The 20,978-nt window shown below is 35.9% G+C and overlaps 2 gene segments (V, D, J or C); both read left to right on the top strand.

The window, feature by feature from the left end:
- Positions 1-11,091: 11,091 nt before the first annotated feature.
- Positions 11,092-12,608, top strand: LOC118801120. The segment is given in 3 exon segments: positions 11,092-11,172; positions 11,332-11,707; positions 12,479-12,608. Coding segments are annotated over 3 exon segments (549 nt in total).
- A 397-nt stretch (positions 12,609-13,005) lies between these two features.
- Positions 13,006-14,226, top strand: LOC118801122. The segment is given in 2 exon segments: positions 13,006-13,228; positions 13,315-14,226. Coding segments are annotated over 2 exon segments (435 nt in total).
- The last annotated feature ends 6,752 nt before the right edge of the window (positions 14,227-20,978 follow it).

A 20,978-nucleotide genomic window follows, 5' to 3' on the forward strand; every position in this document is an offset into this window, starting at 1 on the left:
TGTCTTTTTTTTTCCTCTTTTACTTCTACTCTCCCTATTAACCCACCACATTTTAAGCTACAGGAGCCTCCTTGCCAGGAAATAACAAAGTACAAAACTTCTGAATTTGTAAGTAGAAGTGTTCTATTTATATTTTTTACATAAGTTAAAGTACAAAAGTACTTGGTTTTACTGTCTTAAATCTGAAATCTTAATGCACTGAAAAGATATTAGTGATTTTATATATTGATTTTAATTTTTGGATTAAATTTAAGATTATGGTAAAATAAGGATTTTATCATGTGATGAATTAATGACAGTGGTGATACCCAAAGTAAATATGAACTAACAAAAGTTCCAATTTGATTTCAGGTTGACTTCAAATGTATTTCATCAAATTATCATAAATAAAAGTACTGAGAATTATTGCAGTTCTGTTGTTTTTAATATTTTCTGTTAAGGAGGCCTGTGTGGCTACAGGCATTAGAGGCAACTGTTCGTGTCTGTAGCCACACAGGTCTCCTCATCAGAAAGCGTTCGTCAAAAGTATAGAATTAATTTAATAGCTTAATTCTCTTACTTCTGATACTTAAGTAGTTTAAAAGCAAGTACAAATATTGATCTACTACTTTTGCTCAAGTAATATTTTATCTACTTTTAAGCAAATACAGGAATTGTATACTGTGTCCACCCTGCTCTTGGCTTACAAGCAGAGGCTAGAAAACAAGCCCTGTCTAAACAGGTATTTCTCAGGTTTGGAAGCAGTGCCTTAACTGGATTTGGGAGGCTTGTGTGTTTATAGAAATGCGGTTAGTAGACATAAATATGATAAATATATCTGTTTCAGTTATTAAAGTTGACAAAAGGGGTCCTCTTCCTACAGCCATCCACCTCCTGCTTCTGGTTCTCGACTAATAAGGACTTGCAGTTTGTCCCAGGTACGTGTATTCATAGTAATGATTATAGTGTTGCTCTTCGTAATCTTAGTATATATTTCTTTACGTATTTTACTCTTTTAGCACAACATTATGTATTTTAAACAACAGCTCACCTGCTTTGATTTTTTTCTTTATTTGGCCAAAGCTGTTGTTTAAAAGCATTAGGACTTCGAATGTTGAGTACTGCTGGGAAAACAGCATTTTTAATTCATAGTCACACCCTTCTTTTTATGTGCTATTTCATACACATCCCCTTTTTTATTGTTTCTTTATAGATTTATTTCCTGCCTGCTGTTCTTCTATGATCATTCATAGTCTGTCATTTATCTGGTGAGGGTTTTACTCAGTTTGCTTACTTTTTTTCTTCATTTTAGATGCAGCCATGAATAATCCACAATCACAAGCTGCAGGTGACAAAAAATGACCAGAGACCCCCACATCTGTTAAGAGCAGAGGTTTTGCACATTACTGGGTAGAGGTCAGATGTTCATGCTCTGTCTGCTTCTCTTTCTCTGTCCCATTTATGGTCTACATATATGCCCACTGACATTTTTTTTATGAACCTATCTTCGACTATTTAAGCCTGTTTGCATTTGACATTGTCACTGCCTCGCTGTGACACAAACTGGAGGCCAGGTAGTTATTTTCATAGGAGACACTGTCACAAGCTCTCTAAAAGCCTATGGTTTATGTTGTTTATGGTTGCTAAATTAATTCTAACTGAGAAACTAAAAGGAGCAAATGCAAGAAATTGATCAAAAATTCCAGCAAAAATATATTTTGTGCAGTTAATCTGTGAGTGTGCTACAAGCAACACTACTTACACTTAAATCAGGGTTAACAGTTAAACAAAAGACAGATGAACATACTAGTTGCTTATATTTGCTACCTCAGTAGAAGGCAAGTCTTTTAATTCAGTTAAAAAAGCACTTCTCTTCATAATATAAGGATCACACCCAACATATGTTATAATTTTCTGTTTGTTGCATTTCTCTCGTCTAAACTAGCACAGTACAGGCTTGACTCCATGTAGTTCATTCATTTTTTCCCCTTCCTGCCCTCTATCTCTTTTTTTCTGCATCATGGGAACCATGTGACTGCAGACAGTGTATTAGAGATTGTAGTCTGTCTGTTTTTCTGCATAATTTGTTTATCCTTTTACTCAAGGTACTATTTGGGTGGTGCATCATTTTCAGCACTGCGGTGACACTGATGTGATGGTGATGGTCAGTTTCTCAGCTGATCAGGAATCCGTGAAAAGAATGAGGTGGGACATAGCAACCACTTTGATTTGTGAATCTGGTAAGAGGTTCATATCAGCAAGGATACCAGTAGTACATAGTTCAGTCCCACATTTAGGGAGCATTTCAGACTCATAATTAAACTGCTAACCAGTACAAATATATTTGTTTTACACAATATGTTGGCAAGAAGTAATAATTCTCATTGCTGGAACAATAGAATGATGTTTCATGTAGTTCGAGAACCCTCTTAAGACTTTGCAGCTTATGAGCACATAAGCATCTTCACAATTGTAAATGGGAAAGGGGAATATGTTGGGTTCATGTGTAAATTAGACTACTTACTCTACTAACCCTATGGTTGAATTACTAGATGACCTTAGCAACTTATGCCATTTCTGTAGAGAGACAGAATTACATCAAGAGTCATCTGCAGAAATTCTCTGGGTAATTATTACATTATGGGTGTACATGCATTTATTACTTCATAAGAGTACTATAATATTTTCAAATGCTTCTTTGTAGTGATCGACAAAGTACAAAACAAAATCTATATTTCTAATAGAGTTAAAGTTCCATTAAGGAGACCTTTGTTGATGCAGACATGAAGAATGGAATTCATTGTCTGTGTCTGTAGCCATTCAGATCTTTTTAATCACAATTGTTAAGCAAAATGATGGAAATTAATGAATAATAACTTAATATTGATTAAGGATGTACATTTGGGATTAAACTCTAGTATTAACATGAGTATTAATATAAATATGAATATAAAGTTTAGATTTTCTATTTTCCCTCAAATACATGAGTTTTGCACTTTGTCCACTACTATTTTTATTACATAAACTTGAAAAAAGCAGACACCTTTTCTTTTTGTTTTACACAGATTGCCTGTGATAAATATGAAAGGTGGTTCCACACAGGCTGCGTCAATAACCCTGAGCTGGAGGGACAATATACATGCATAGCATGTGCATGTGTGTAATTTCTGTAGATTTCTATTACAGTAAATCAGTGGTTTCCTTTGTGTTTTCTTGAGTGGTTGTCACTTTTTTTCCTTTATAGTGTTATTTTCAACATTGGTTTTGTACAAATATTGTTAACAAACAGAAATGTGGAACAAATAAAATGATGGAATAACTCTGCTAAATACTATGATTTATGTTGTGTGAAAAGAATTTTGTTCTGTCTTTAATAAAACAATCATTTTGTGTTTTTCCAGGTCATTTAAGGTCATACATATGTTTGAATCAGTGTTTTCCATCATATTACGAAAAAGTTACACTGGAGTCAACCGTTTGGAAGAACTCCTTTTATACTGAAACACTGAATCATCAGTGCCAGAAAAATAATATTTGTGTTACACTGGTAAACAAGCAATGTCTGTCATATATATGCTGTTTACAAAGCCCCTCTGACCTATAATGGAGTAATATTTTAGGTATTTCAAGGCTGTGTTTGTGAATGGTGAGAGATACAGATGAGGTATTTGTCCCATTCGAAATGGATTCCCCTTACTGAACCCTTTGTGTACAGGTTCTCATAAATAATTGGTGTAGCATGGCTTAGTATGACCATAAGTATTTCATACCTGTGGTTGGTGTTGAGGAGACCCCTTCCCTGAGCTTTATTTGCTGGAACAGCTGTGGAAAAGGCATTTAATTCAAAAAATATTTCCCACTGCTCCACAGTAATCACCCTGGCGTAACACTAAATTAGGAGAATAATAGAGTCCGTATATACGTTTTTATAACGGATACTTCTTGAGTTATATTTGGTAGGGGGAACACATTTGGATGAGGCTATTCACTCGTCTACATATGGTCCTGTTAATTACACTTTGTAGCATGGTGAAGTCTGTACCACATAAACATAGAGTCGAGTAATATGTTTGTGTTATACACTGCAACAAAACGTGTAATGTTCTTAATAATAGTAACCATGAAGCTATCGTGATGACTATATTTTTATTTTCACGAGCGGTGGTTAATAAACACAACAGACACAGAACTGACATTTCAGAAACAGTTATATCACAGTGAACAGAAATAAATCGTACAAAAGACCGATTTTGGTAGCATTTTACTGGGAAATACTTTCGTATTGCTCTCCGCCGGTGGAAAGACGCTTTTTGGACCCTTTAGCCTCCCGTAATTCCAGCGTTGCCTGGCGTTGGTTTCTGTTTCCTGAATGCGCGTGCCCGAGGACCTGATTTCTCAAAGGGAACATGATTTCCAGTGGGAACTGAATCGGATACAACACCGGCACAAACTGAGTTTTTATTACCGAGTGCTCATAGGTATCAGAAGTACACACTCCCACTGCAGCCAGAGAAACTTGAAGTTTGGGACTTTTGGTTATTTTTGTACATACTTGCACTGTGCACGTGTTTGGGAATATTCTACGTTCTGGAGAGAAGAACCTGTGCTTCAATGCTAAGTTCATAACTGCATGTAGTCCAGCACACTGTGAACTGGAGTTCATATACAGAGACTGAAGTAATCAGAGAACTAAATATTTAATTTTTCGAGGAAAGAGTCTTAGCTAAACTCTCAAAGTAATACATATTTTGTTTTTCAAGGAAATATCAATAAATATGTGCAAGCTGGGACATTTTAAAATGGTGTAAATGTGTGAAATCCTAATTGATGCTGTAGTCTAACTGATTGTGCTGTTAATCTGTTTAGGACACATTTGTCAGTGACGCACAGAAATAAACAACCACCATCGCTGGTGGGCGTTATAGCTAAGGTAGTATATTTACCGAGCCCAGGGCCCCGTCCTTATTACCAGTGTGTAACTTTAAATGATCATTTTAAAGGGAAAGGGGCGCTACATGTAGAAAGTGTCTTTTATCATACAAATAAACAGTTTCACAGTACTGTAAAAAACAAAGATGGATTATATGGTGATTGGTTTTGTCAGCACTATGTCAATAAAACTGTACTGATTTACTGTTGCTGTTAAAGACATGAAAGTGCAAATGACTGTTCGAGTGTCATATGCACCAGCTGTGCCTCGACTAATTTAAGATTTTAAAGACAGGCGTAAATTAACCTTTAAAAGAGAGGAAAAACACCAGAAAAACTCTTCTTTTATTCTCACTTTATACTCACTTACATCTACAGCTCTACTACTTAATGTTTCTTAAAGAGTTATTTAACAATAATTACATAAGATTATTTGGGGTGCCATTCAAATAATTAAATTTATTTTGAACTCAGAACAGCCTGAATGTATCAGGACTCAATAATGCGTTGAAGGGTCTCAGTATATCTTCAGTGCTTGTGTTTAGTTCAGTTAGATTTAGATCTGGTGACTGGCAATATCAGTGCGCTAAGCCGAATTCACTCATGTGATCAACTTTGAATACCACATAAATCCACCAGTTACACACAGTGAGAAGCAGATGACGTGTTTCTCAAATCCTCTTCATAGCCTCATAACTCTGGTTGTGGGGCATGTACAATCTTGTGATAAGATGGAATGAAAAGGGCGACTCTACAGATTTAGGAAAAGTTTGACCCATATTTCTACACTGTATTATCACAAAAATAGCAAAACCTAAAGAAACATTGACTTTGATGTGCAGGCAAGTTTGTGGGTTCCAGTGGGTTAGTATTAATATTAATGTATTACATGAGCTGTTTACTACATTGTGCCTACATACACACCCTTTCAGAGTGGCAGACAGAAATGAATTAAAAATCTGACAGATAATATTATGTGTCTATGTGATGTAACTCACAGGTTGGTGGAGTTACACACAGAGGTATTGAACCTTTAAAATTTTTTCCAAGCTATCTCTTAATTGGCCTACACTGGTCAGTGAATGTTCTCTAACTCTGGGCAACAAAAAAGGTCCCTCCTTATGGATGCAGATTAAAAAAAAAAAAAAGTACTAAACTTTGACTTCAGTTGGTGAAACCCAATAAGCACTGTAGCTCCTTTGCTATTTTTGAAATCAGCCATCCAGCACTGGCTGCTCTTCACTCTCCTCCATCTGATTTGCTTTCAGACTCAGGCTGTAGCTTAGAAATGAGACAGAATTTAACAAGCAATCTCTGCTCCAGTAATCTTGCCAACACTGCTCCCAAGAGGATGGTACATTCCTCTAGTCTGAATAAAGACCCCCAAATGTCATGATGTTCATCAGTGTTCCTAAGCTCCAGCCCTGGGCATCTACTGTCCTGCACAGTGTCTTTTCCCTTACACAGCACACCTGATCCAGATCATCAGGTAATTATCAAGCTCTTTATCTGGATCAAAGTGTTTTAACCCCTTAACATTCCAGGCTTATTACATAATAAATAGGCTTGCTATTCAGTAACTATAGAGACTTCAGTGCAAACTAAAGGAGCTTTTCTAAGGTTATAGAAGTGTGTAAAAAAACTTGGTCCTCAGCTCCAGTTCTAAAGACCCACTCTTCCGCATAATAAGTCACCCCAGTGCATATAAACCTAAACAAAATATGTTCTTCAATATAAAACACTATTTTTGTTTTCTAAATTTTTTTTCTAAATTGTTTTATTTTCCAGCAATCTGTGAGTACTGGAAGCAATGTTTTATTTATGTTACAGCTTATACTTGTTTCAGTTGATGAATTGTGCATTTAGTTTGTATCAGTCTACTCCATGGGGTATGTTGAATAACACTGGGGGTATATCAAAACATTCTGACAGTAATCTTCATTTCCTTTCATTTAATTAGCCGGCCACACAATTATGAATAACTTAGTACAACTGTAAACTGAAAGCAAAACTAACATGGGTTTTCGAGCTTGAGGATCATTCAGGCTTTAACTACTGTTAGTAAAGGGATAATCACTTCATTCACGCACACAGCAGCACACAGTAAAGTGAATTAACTCTACTGTCATTAATTCCCTAAACTCCCATCACCCATTTGTTTAAATGTTTAAGTTATTGTATTCTGCACTTTTTAGCATTTCTCATACATCCAAACTTACTGCCAATACACCAACAGGGGGAGATATATCAACACATATCACAGATCTAGCCTGTTCTATCCTTTCAGAGAGAAAACAAGAATCTGTGTCCCAGTAAAGACTAACCCTAAATGCAGACAGACAGAGAGCAGCTTGCATGGTTTGCTGTTGATGGGTTTTGCATGATGAACTGCTTTACCAGGACACATTTTCTGAGGACTCTGTTAATATTTTTTGCATGTTGTTTAGGTAATGTATAATCTCCATTAATAAAGTACTGCTTTACTGTTCGTGTCAGATACTGCAGTTTTGGAAACACTAACATATTTCTATACCACAGAATGTCGAGGAAAGGACACAGTTTTCCAGCCAAGAAGACAGCAGTGGGCATCTGAAAGAGAAACAGTAACTTTAGATTGTGAATATAACACCACAAGCACAAATCCAATTCTGCTGTGGTACCAACAGGAAGATCACCACTCTCCAAAATATATTTTACTGAAACGTACATTTGGAGCTGGAGATACAGCAGCAGAGTTCAGAGAGAGATTTCACTCCAATCTCAATTCCAGCACAAGAACAGCTCCACTGATGATCCAGAAGCTGAGTGTGAGTGACTCTGCTGTGTATTACTGCGCTCTGCAGCCCACTGTGACTACATAACACTCACAACTCCAACAAAAACCTTTAGCTCAGCTCAGCTCACACTGATGATAAGAGATGCATGTAACATTTATAGCAGCAGTGTGTGTGGAACTCTCCAACAGGGTATAAATTATTTTTCTTGTTGATAGTATCAGACATTGAAATGAATATTCTAATTTTGTTTGTGTTAATAATATTATTATTCAAATATATGGATATATTCAATATTCCATCACAAAAACGTCACTACCATTCATGTAAAATACATGAATTAAACCCTATGGAGGACTAAGGAATGAGTAACAGTGAATAGTTGTCATATGTGTTCACCAACAACACTGAGTTACAGTCATTACTGTAAAATAGCACTTCCTGAATCTATTAACTTCAACTCAGTGGACAATTGACATTTCAGCTTGAAAGGATCAGATATCTGCTCAACATCCAGTGAACTGTGTCTTCAATAAACTTTGCTGAAACAGTATGTATTATTGAAAAGATCCAAAGCATTTGAAAAGGGATGTCTTTATAGAATAGTACAGGATTGTACACACTGTAGGGCATAACTTGAGTGTATAGTTATAATTACTGTAGCTGACAACACAATTAATATTTTCATCATAGGGCATGTAATTTAAATCATATAATAAAATGTAAATTACACATTAAACAAGAATTGTTCAAACATTTCCTGATTTAATGATTACGGATAAACACCATAAAATGAAGAACACAGAAACAAGAGTGTTTGTCAGTATTTCATAACTTCTCTTTGAACCTCTAGAATTCACCATCCAAAGTGGTTGGATCTCTCAGTGGTAAGAAACCACCATACGACCATTGCTGACTAGACATGCAATATGGTGAAGCATTGCCAGCACAGCAGTGACACTGGTATGGTAATGGTAGTGTGTGTGGTGTTGTTATGAGTGCATCATGCACAGCAGTCTTTCTGCATTTTTTTCTCGCGTCAATGTCACGGCTAAGTTGAGAGTGGTTTATCACCCAAAACACCCAGCCATAAGTGGCAATGAAGTGGGAATGAAGTTTTATAATGAGGAAATGTAAAGTATTAATGCCATTTCATGCATTAGACTAGTTCAGATAATACTGTAATGTACCAAATTTTCACTGAAAAGCCGTGAATATATGCTTCTTGTCATCGTAACACCACTACCAGACTGATTGATGCATAAACTTGTGGATTTTCTTGTTTCTCTAGTTAATGTTGCATAAACATATTTACTACATTTTGTCCACAGACATCCCCTTTTCAAGGGCTGAAATCACAATCTATCCACGATTTCTCTTTCTCACGAACACAAATTTAACATTAACAGATAAATCAGCCACGAAGAACACCAAGAGACAATAGTCCAAAGGAAAGGGGAAACAGACCAGAATACACACGTTCACACACACATTTTCACAACAGGTTGCAGGGGTGCCTGTGCCTATCCCAGCGCCTATTAAGAGGAATGAGCTTGTGATATTACATTTCTCTGGAGTACTGATAAAACTCATCTTTAGGAACACAGTTCTGATATAAATTAAAGCCTGTATATGTAGGTAATGTTCTGACACAGATGTAATGAGGGAAATTGTCCACAGGAGAGTCATTTAGTTTTTACTGAATACTTTTGTTCAGTCTAAAGTGGAAGGACAGAGAAGAACTGTTTCAATCATATTTAAGAACCAGTGTAGGATTTTTTTATGTAACACAAACAATTAACACGGACAGTTTAAAGACATTCACATTAAAGTTTGTCTCAAGTGAATAAGGATACAGTTTAGTTTCATAAGCAATATTAGTCCTTTGTGTCCAAATGATCTATTTTTCAACAGAAGAAAAAATGTGTATTTATGTAAATATATACAGGACATTATTAATTACTTAATAACTTCATGTTTGTCTCATACTTATTGTGATGATTGGAACATCTAAAACTGTGCAGTACTGCATGCACATGGACTGTGTGGGGACAGGAATGGTTAGATAGCACTTCACTGAGCTAAACCAAAATGAGGTGAAGAATCTGAGGAAGACCAAAACACACAATTATAGACCCTCTAGGTTTGAGAATAGAAACGTGAAATATTCTGCATTCAAAACTGGATTGTTTGGTGTCTTCAGTCCCCAAATATTTATCAACTGCTGTTGAAGGCAAAAGTGATGTGGCTGCTATCTTTATTGAATCATGTCATCTTTCAGCCTACCTTCTACCATACCTTCCGCTATGAGATGTTACGGGTCTAAGATGATGTGTAACTGTCATGAAGCCTTTATTGAGAGAAGTAATATAACCAAATTAAGAGAATTTGTGCTAGAAGACCAAAACTGGACATGATGAGCATGATGCAAAGAGGAGTAAGGTTGTTGAATCTGATAAGTCTAAATTTTTAATTGGGATTATTTGGATTGTAATAAACACAAAATGCAATCAACATCTAAGACTGCATTTTGAATGTGTGAAAAGACCTCCCCACAGATTTCTAATCTATTAAAAAGAAAATAAGTTGTGCTAAAGGCAAAGGCTGGACACACAAAATACTAAGAATGTAATACAAACTCAATTCTAAAATATCTTGGGACAGTAGGTAAAATACAAATAAAATTTAGCGGCCAGTAGCAGTCACACAACACAGGACAGTTATAATAATCAGGGTGATACAATATAAAAAGAGGAATATATATATATATATATAAAAAAAACCTACCTACAGGCATATATACAAATAGAAATATTACAGAATAGAAATGGTACGGGGCAATTTAACACTAGGAATCTTGAGAAAAATAAAAAAAATGGCACTGTTAAATAAATACATAAACAAAAAATTGGTGTGTTTCTGTGAGGGACATCACCACATGTGGACTTGGGAATCCTTTTACAAACTGTGGTCAATAAACACTGTTCATCGCTGAATCCACCATTGCAGTTGGAGGGCAGTTTAGTGATTAACATGCTCAAACACACTTCCAAACTGTGCTGGATACCAGCCCTCCAGGACTGGAGTTATGCACCTCTGGTTTAAAACTCTGTGGAAGCCATATATCAACAACATCCATCAACAGCTTAGGAATCTATAACACATCTGCACATCCTTACTAACACTGAAACATGTTAAACAACCTAGAACAAATGTCTAATAAGTTACACTCATGTAAAAATTTCATTAACAGTAAGCTTCAACTCTTTATGAAAAACTTCAGTATACTTCTGAAAAAATGACTTCCCATCACATTTTTACAACACCAGAAGGTGGAGCTCCAGTAAAATGAGTGAATGAGTCTCTGTTAGATCAACATTTTGACTTCTTTGAAGAGGAAAGTCAGTACTGACACTCTGAATCACTTTGTCTCTCTGAAGATCAGTCATGATGTTGCTCTGTGTCTTGGTGATCTTAATTCAGCTTAAAGGTGAGTAATTTAGAAGTGCAGTTATAATCAAGAAGGATTTTACTGAATTCAGAACAAAAACTAGTGACTGAAGAGAAATTTCACAGTTAAAATGTAATTAAAAATCTTTCTTTCATTAAAAAAATCTTCCCTCTTTACTTTTTTTTTCTTTCTTTATAGAAAGTACTGCTGCAGATGGAATGCAGCCACTCTTCTCTGAAAAGCATGTTTCAGAGGGAGCAGATGTCACCCTCTCCTGTAACTACAGTGCAGCTACAGGAAACACCTTCCAGTGGTATCGTCAGTATCCTGGATCCACACCAGAATTCCTCCTTTTTTTCAACGAGTACAATAATAAATCTGACCCTGCTCTTCGTCTGACAGCAGCGGCAAACAGACAAATGAAACGTGTGGATCTGAACATCTCTCATGCTGTAGTATCAGACTCTGCACTGTACTACTGTGCTCTGGTGCCCACAGTTACAGGAAACTCAACTACACTGTGCAAAAACTCACTCCACTCACACAACATTTCCTACAACAATGGTCTCCTCTGGTAAGTGTAAACAGAACATTCTAGAGGACTGTCTAAGCACACTTTCATATAACTGTACAAAAGAGCTTTTAGAGAGAACCTTTGATGCCATGTCGCCAAGACATTTACTGAAGAGCAAGTGACTCTCGTCTGCTTTTCTTATTCACAGATATGTTACTTGCTTATAATGACTGTCAACTGATTGTTGTGGGGAACTGCAACAATTATTTTATTAGATCATTCATCTCTTCATTCCTGACCCTGAACACTTCAGGGGTTTCCTCCCTGGCCCTGGACAGATTTGTGTCTACCTGAACTTAGTTGAACTTGTTGAAAATAAAAACATCAGATACAAGTCCCACATTTCAGAGATGGAGTTTTATGATTCCCCTCTGTACATTCTGTATGTAGTTTTTGATTAAATGAAAAACACAGTTTTCATTACAGAATTCATTATCCACACACTTTTCTGAGAGACCACAAAATGATTTAACTGCAAACTGCATTATAGATTGTAATCAAAGGAGAGTCAATGCATTATGAAATACAGAATAATGACAAATTTCTTCAAAAGGAAATTTCTTTAGGCATGCATGGACCAGAATTATACTTGGCTATTCGAGATATAGCTGGTTCACAGGGGTCTCCAGCTAAATGACAATCATTTATTTTTAAACAGGGATTAATGAGATTAAGTGGATAATTAAGGTAGTTTAAAATTACAGTTAACCAGCTGACTGTTGTATTATGGACATGAGATGGTGAGATCAAATATGTTCTCTCCTTTCAAAGCCCACCTGTGACTGGGGGTCCCAAAGGAGGAAGTACAGACCAGCTCCAGTTCAGCGATCCTGGTAGTGCTGTACAACTGCTGGAGCCTCAGTCAGTAGCAAAGTTGGGTTACTGGAATATCCTGTATTGATTAACTGTATTATTAAATGTTGTATAGGGTTCGATATATAACCTTTCTGAAAATGGGGCTGTATAGCACCAAAAAGCGTTCTTCAATTGTTACAATGTCAAGTTTGTAACAATAGAAAGAACCATTTTTGGTACTATATAGAGCCACTTTCAAAAGAGTTCCATATAGAACCATATACAACACATTCTCCATAAATCTAAAGAACGATTTCACCTTGAAAAGAACCATGTCAGCATGCCAATGGTTCTTTGAGTGTTCATGTTTCTATATAAAACCATTGTCCTTACAAATGAACCCTTGATGAACCACATTGTTAAGAGTGTAAGACCTATAGGACTGATGTATTTGCTCTCTATGAAGATGGATAAATAATCATTCTAATTCACTGTTCCTAGTGTGATATGTACATCGAATCATAGGGTCTCAAACACCCGGGGGGTCGTAGCTTTCTCACAGTTGTAACAGATGTGGAAACCTCAGAGTGTGTCAGAAGGTGGAGCTGTGTGCTTAAGTCATGAAGAAATCATAAGACAGACCTCATTTCTGACTTTTCCTCTTGCTGTCATTTTCTTTAACCATCATGTTCTTCTGTGCTTTTCTGATTCTTTCAGTATTAACAGGTAAGAGATACTTTAAACTCCTGTTTTTTATTCACATTATCTTCAGAATTTCTTAACATTAGCATTTCCATTTTCTTTTCTGACAGGTGACTCTTTTGAAAATGTGATAACATCTCACTGGTCTGTTAAACATGCCAGAGATGGTGAGAGTGTTACTCTCTCCTGCAACTACCATGTTTCTCCATACAACCTGTTTTGGTATCGTCAATATTCCAGATCCAAACCAGAATTCCTCCTTACCTTCACTGAATCTGGAGATCCTGTTAAAGCTGATTCGGTGGCACGGTTATCTGCTGTGGCTGATAAAAACAGCACAGTTATGAATCTGATAATCTCCTCTGCTTCAGTACCAGACTCTGCTCTGTACTACTGTGCCCTGACGCCCACAGTGACAGGAAACCCAGCTACACTGTACAAAAACACTGTGTGGAATGGAGCTCTGCACTTGATCATGTATTTTTTGTTTGTATACAATGTGTAACTTGTTGACCATTGTTCCATGAAAATGGTGGTTTAAAAACCTACCAATTCCACTGGACTACCAATGGAATCGCTGTTGCTGTTACAAGTAGTTAATGACCTACATTTGCTGTGACTCTTACCTGCCTGAAGTCACTTTTGTTTTGTCTCAGAGAGCATTAAAATAAGTATTACAAAATATTTAGACCCATCATGCCTAAATCCAGATCAGACTTCTGCTTAAAGCTATACTAAGTAAAGCTTTGAGATTTGTAGACCTCTCTCATGGAAATGTGTAATTCCACACAAAGCAGTAGGACATTTTGTAATATCATTTGTACTTCAGAACCCACCAACCCATCATGCAGAGTGACAGAGGGCCATCCTACCCACACAGAGAGAGTGAAACCAGTTGTGATCTCTTTGACTCCTGGTCACAGACAGCTATAGTATCACCAGGGATCAGACTCATGATCATCTGATGATGGAGCCATCACTTACAGGGTTTCACCACAGAACAGATGACATAGGTTAGCCCTTTTTTCTCCTGACTCAGTAATGCTACTTCTATCAGTTTTAACAAAACAAATCTTACATTGTGCAGATTTAAATGATGAGGTTAAGACAGATATTCAACAGTAAACAAACAGACAGAGAAACAGTAAGATTAACATCTCTTAGCTAGCTAGGTCATTTCAAGAGCAAAGCTTTAATTAGTGTCTTTGGTAAATATACAAAATATTTATATTATGGACCCTCAGGTTGGTCTTTGGACTTGATAAAATAATCCCCATAGATAGGATGCTACCGAAGAGAAATATGAAAAAAAACAATATAGTTGTACAATTATTTTCAATTATACAATTATTTGCTTTTAAGAATATTCTTAAAAGAAAAATCTATCATGTGTATGTGTACATATTTTAATGTATATTGTACGCTTGTTGGGTGGCATGGTGACCAGGGTCCTTTCTGTTTTGAGTTTGCATGTTCTCCCCGTGTCTGCATGAGTTTCCTCCCACAGTCCAAAAAGATGCTGTGTTTAGCTCAATTACATTTAGATCTGGTTACATGAAAGATCAGTGCATTAAGCTCAGTTCTGGCAGTCAGGTTCAGATATACTGTGGTGTTCAAATGTGATTTCAAATAGCCATGAAAAACAACTGTGTACCATGAAAATACACCACATATCATCATCCTATCATTAACAGACTGACAGATTCATCAACTCATGTGAGATTTTCTCTATACTGCAATTAGCATGCACAGCTATTTAGAGCTATTTACTACTTCATACACACCTTTTTTAGAACCACAGACAGAAACAAAATAAATACATAAAGTTAAAGATGGAGAGACGTTGGTAACTTCCTGTGGAAAAGCAGGAACACGGGTGAAAATCCTCATGGCAGTGGATTTTCCTGACATGATGAATTTATCTACGGTTACCTCAACTAAGACAAATTCTCATAAACAATCTGCTACTACAACAAAGAAAATGACCTTTTTGGTTCATTCTTTTTTGTTATAAATTTTTACCTTTTTTGGTTTATGTTTCCTGTTGCAGTTTCTTATAACTGCACTCACTTTAGAGAGATTCACACAAACACACAGATCAGCATTAGAGAACTTAAACACATTACTGATTCCAGTATTACTGTATAAAGGTGCCCAACAACGGCATTCTTATGGGCATACATCAGATCATATATTTGAGTCTACTACATGCAGATATTCCACTGAGCTCATTGTTAGAGAAGTTAGACTGTCAGATACAGCTCTCTACTCTCAGTGATACAAAGTCTCTAAGAAGCTTTACAAAAACTCATAGACCTTCTTCCTTTGAACACAAGCAGATCAGTGCAACATCTGAACCACAGTGCATTATTTGTTATTCTACTCTATATGTAATGGCTGTTTGAAGAAATATATGACAAAAATGGAAGTGAATACACTTGTTATTTAAATAAAAATTATTATTATTATTATTATTATTATTATTATTATTATTATTGCTGTTGTTGTTGTTGTAGATAGAGAATTCACTATGATCCACTCAGACCAGCACAACACACACTAATACAGCACCACCACATCAGTGTTACTGCAGTGCTGAGAATGATCCTAGTAAGTGGAGCCGATGAAGTGGACAATGAGTGTAGAAACAAGGAGGTGGTCATAATATTATGCCTGATCGGTGTATGCACCTGTTACAATCATCTTACTCATCACACATTCAGAATCAAATCCCACACACAAAGAGCTGATAAAAATAGTTCATATTCATTGTAAATCTCTATTTGAAAATTCCCCCTCAACCTCAAACTGGGTTAATTTTACTTGCAGAAATGTTATAACCGTTAAATGTGCAGTGTGGGTGTTCACATTGTGCAGTGGACTGGACAATGGGCTGACCTGGCATAACAGCTTTCCTCTGTCTGTGAGTTATTCTGTTGATCCAGTTTACTGGCCCTATTCTACTTTCCTGTTGGAGTGTTACTGTTCTGCACCTCTATCATTCTTCCTTGCTCTTTTTTTATAGCACAAAGAGATTTCAGAGAGCTGTGTCTTTTTCCTCTGTACCTGTGCAGCAGCTGAATTCAGGATGAACTTTTGAAGATTTAATGATATTTCACAGAACATAAGCTGAATATATCTGCAGTTATTATATGAATGAATGAATTGGTAAGATTCTGAGCTTAGGAGGTTGTGACATTACACTAGTCCAGTGTGACATCACAATTTACATTTTATTTATAGGTGTGTGTGTTGTCATAGTGCTATTTAGAATTGTTGAAATGTAAAGACTAGACCGTTGTCCATGGCAATCATCTAATGAAATATCAACATATTACTCTGTAGTGGCTCAGTCTTCATGTGGACTCTTTACTACACTGATGTTGATTAAAACTACAAGTACATTAAAATGGAAGACCTGAAAGTCTTTCATATTCAGTTTGGTTTTTTGTCATTTTGAGATTTTTCTTTTTCTATTTTTGTATACTTTCACTGTATATGTTTACACTCTAAAAGTTATTTAAACATGTATAGCATACTTTGCATCTACTGAAAAAATAAGGGTTAAAGTTATTTATACAATTTGCAGACACTGGTGAAACACCTAGCTGATTCTAAGTAATACTTCATGAACACAACTGATTTGACTAAAAACTAAACAGCTTTTGACAACACATTTTATATCAGCACAAGCAAAAGATTTAACAGCCTTATTATAACTAGAGTCAGATGTTGAGTGTTTATTTCAGAGGCTGCAACTTGAGCCAGTCTGTACAGTTCTCTACAGAATATTACCAGCTCTTTCTGTGTAATAATCACTGTTAATTCCTGGTTTGAGTATAATTAATAAACATTGTCCTGTTGAAAGGTATATTTTCAGCAAAGCTTCAGTTTGTTAGGTTCCTATTTTCTCTTACAGTACTTTCTGTTTATGAAAATAAGAACCTAAGAATTCACCTTTCAGCAAGTCAATGATTCCAAGCACAAGGCCAAAGCAACAGTTACATGTGTCAAAATATGTATTTGAGGGCCTAGTCCTGACTTTGATCCCATTCATAATCTGTGGCAATACTGAAAACTGCAGTTTAGCACCATCCAACCAACATAATCAACTTGCTGTGAATCTGCTAAGACAAACAAGAAACAAAAATATTCATGTTCAGGGTTTGAACACTGGTGAAGTTTGTTTCATTTTCATTAACACTCCTATTATCTTTTGATCACATTCAGTGTTTACCATCTTTTTTTATTCTTATTTAATGACTTTTCTTAATTTAATGGGGACAATTGGGTAAACATTAAATTCACATCAGGATATGTCCTGTTTTCAATGTCCTGTACACATTTTGTATGCATCAGTGGTTGTTTTGGATGATACTGGGGTCAAAATAACACACAATTTTAGAAACTTCAAAAAAACTTCGCTCTGTTTTAGGGCCCTAACCTAACATAACCACACCTGTAACACACTTAGCCTAACATAATCAAACCTGTAACACACCTAACCTAACATAATCAAACCTGTAACACACCTAACCTAACATAATCACACCTGTAACATACCTAAACTAACATGATCACACCTGTAACGTACCTAACCTAACCACACCTGTAACATACCTAACCTAACATAAACACACCTGTAACATACCTAAACGAACATGATCATACCTGTAACATACCTAATGTAATATAACCACACCTGTAACACACTTAACCTAACATAACCACACTTGTAACATATCTAATCTAACATAACCACACCTGTAACATACCTAACCTAACATAACCACACCTGTTGCATGCCTAAACTAACATAACCATACCTGTAACATACCTAACCTAGCATAACCACACCTGTAACATACCTAACCTAACGTAACCACACCTGTAACATACCTAAGCTAACATAACCACACCTGTAACATACCTAATCTAACATAACCACACCTGTAACATACCTAACCTAACCCACCTGTACATCGTAACTACTCCCACCTGTAACATACCTAACCTAACATAACCACACCTGTAACATGCCTAAGCTAACATAACCACACCTGTAACATACCTAATCTAACATAACCACACCTGTAACATGCCTAAGCTAACATAACCACACCTGTAACATGCCTAAACTAACATAACCACACCTGCAACATACCTAAGCTAACATAACCACACCTGTAGCAGTGCAAGAACCACCACACCACATGGGCGAGGGGAAAACAGGATTCCCACCAGAATTTTTATATTTCTCTGAGGTTTAAATTGCTGGTGTCAAATTGACCCCAAGGATAAAAGGTGTTAATGAATTTTTGTAAATTTGAGGATAACAGGAGGGTTAAGATGGCTGCAGATAAACATCTTAATATGGACTTATTTTTATTTAGTTAGAAAATGTGGATTGACTTTCAGTGTAGCTTGAAACTTTGCAAAGGCACTGTAACTCCATCCGTTTTATTTCATTATTTTGATATTTTCCATGAGAGTCTGTACAAAAAGTTATTTCCTTACTACACCATGATATCAGTGAACCACAAACTCAGATAAAGACACTGCTAACACCTGCTGCTGGAACAAATAGAAAACAAACTGCACATTTTAAGGTAAGGTTATCATCTGATGAATGTATGGTTTACTGTTAGCAGTGTTGAACTGTTCAAGGCAATTTTATACTGTTTCACAATATCATACATAAATACAATTATTCAATTATGAAGATAAGTTAAAAAGACATGTAAGCGTCCATTTTATTTATTTTGGCTATCCAGAAGTTGTGTGAGTATGTGTGTGTGACTACTATATCTAGAGAGCCACTTTGACATTATCACATTTAACGATCATAAACAAACACGCAATTCTAAAATGGCACACAAATGTACCTGTTAACTTTGTTACAAACATCTTACACATCACACATTCAGTATTCAATCCCACACACAAAGAAGTGACAAAAAATAGCTGATATATTCTTGTCCCAACTATGTTTAATGTCATTATTGAGCATTTTGCTTTGGCACAATAGATTTCATATTTTAATCAAGAGATTCTACCTTACATTCTGTTTGTTAAAGTGAATATTGTGTTTAATGCAGTAAAATGAAAGTGTCAGTGGCTGGATATAGAAACAACGTGAAAGATTAATATGAAATTTGCCAAACCAGAAGAGCATTTAGTACTCAAACATTTAAGACCTTCATTGATTTAATAGTTTAACATTTTTTTTCATTTTAATTTTCATTGCATTCATTGCATTCATTAATCATTTGTTTTAGGTTCATGCTTGTGGTTCCACTTTTATTCATGCTTTTACTCTAAACAAAGACAGAAAGCACAGTGGAGCAGCTGCCCAGAGCAGGAGTTTCCTGTTTCCTGTTGTAGTTTCTCATAACTGCACTCACTTCAGAGAGATTCACGCTAACACACAGATCAGCATTAGCACTGAGAGCTTAAACACACTACTGACTCCATCAGATCATATTCACAATGAAGAGAAACCTCCTCATCATTCTCATCATCACATCAGGTACTCACTGTGAAGATGTGTTCAAGAATCTTTGAAAAATTAAAGTTTGTTACAATTTTAAAAGTTCTTTTTCTTTCAGGTGTGTTTGGTGCTGATCAAATTCGACCATCAGTAGATCAGGAGACTGATGTTCTTAGCAAAGAGGGAGAATCTGTTACACTGAAATGCTCTTATGAAACAAACAGTGAATATGTCCGGCTGTACTGGTACAGACAGTATCCTAACAGAGCTCTACAGTTTGTATTGTCAGAAGGTGCTCGATCATATAGCGGTGTCGATACTGCAGATAAAAGATTTTCATCTTCTACATCCAGATCATCCACTGAGCTCAGAGTTAGAGAACTAATACTGGCAGATACAGCTCTCTACTACTGTGCTCTTAGAGTTGGAGCACAGTGATACAAAGTCTCTGAGACACTTTACAAAAACTCACACACCTTCTGTTTGCTTTGAACACAAGGAGATCAAAGTAACATCCAAACCACAATGTGTTATCTGTACTCTTTCTAAAATGAATGTGGTAATAAATAAAAAATGTGATGAGTGTGGCAGACACAGGATACATGTTAAGTGGTGTGCACACTAGAATTTGATAATCCAAGTGGAAGAATACAATAATCCAAGTGGAAGAAACAAAGAACAATAAATGTTAAAAAATAAATAACGAAATAAAATGAAAAGACTAAAGTTTTTAGAACAAAAAAATAATTATTACCCAGAAACGAGGAACATGAGAGAGTTATCCACACAATATATTAGTAATAAGTTAGGATCACAGTAAACCTGCAAGCAAATTGATAAAGAAATGAGTCATGACAGCAGTGTATCCTTTCTCTCCTAGCACTGCTTTTAGGTAAGATAGTTTTAAAATCCTGTTGTGAGTGAAACAAAGTTTTGCATTTTAAATGTAATAGTAGACACTTTTAAAAGGCTTTGTAAGATTGCACTGTCTTCAATATTGTTCCCTTTCCAGGAGACACATCAGCCCAGACAGTTGTGCCAATTGCAGGAGAAATGCATGTTTCAGAGGGTGATAATGTTACTCTGTTCTGCAATTATGAAACACAAGTAATCAAAATGCATATTCAGAATACACAAATTAAGTATCTGAATTCAGTTACATTCTGAAAAGGCAACAATTCAAATACAATTAATTTACATTTAATTTATTAATTTATACATTTAGAATACTTATTAAATTACTTTAGAATACCCACTAAATGAAAAGAATCACTATCACACTTG

Source organism: Colossoma macropomum, unplaced genomic scaffold (genome assembly GCF_904425465.1).
Source record: "Colossoma macropomum unplaced genomic scaffold, Colossoma_macropomum, whole genome shotgun sequence".
NCBI lineage: Eukaryota > Metazoa > Chordata > Actinopteri > Characiformes > Serrasalmidae > Colossoma > Colossoma macropomum.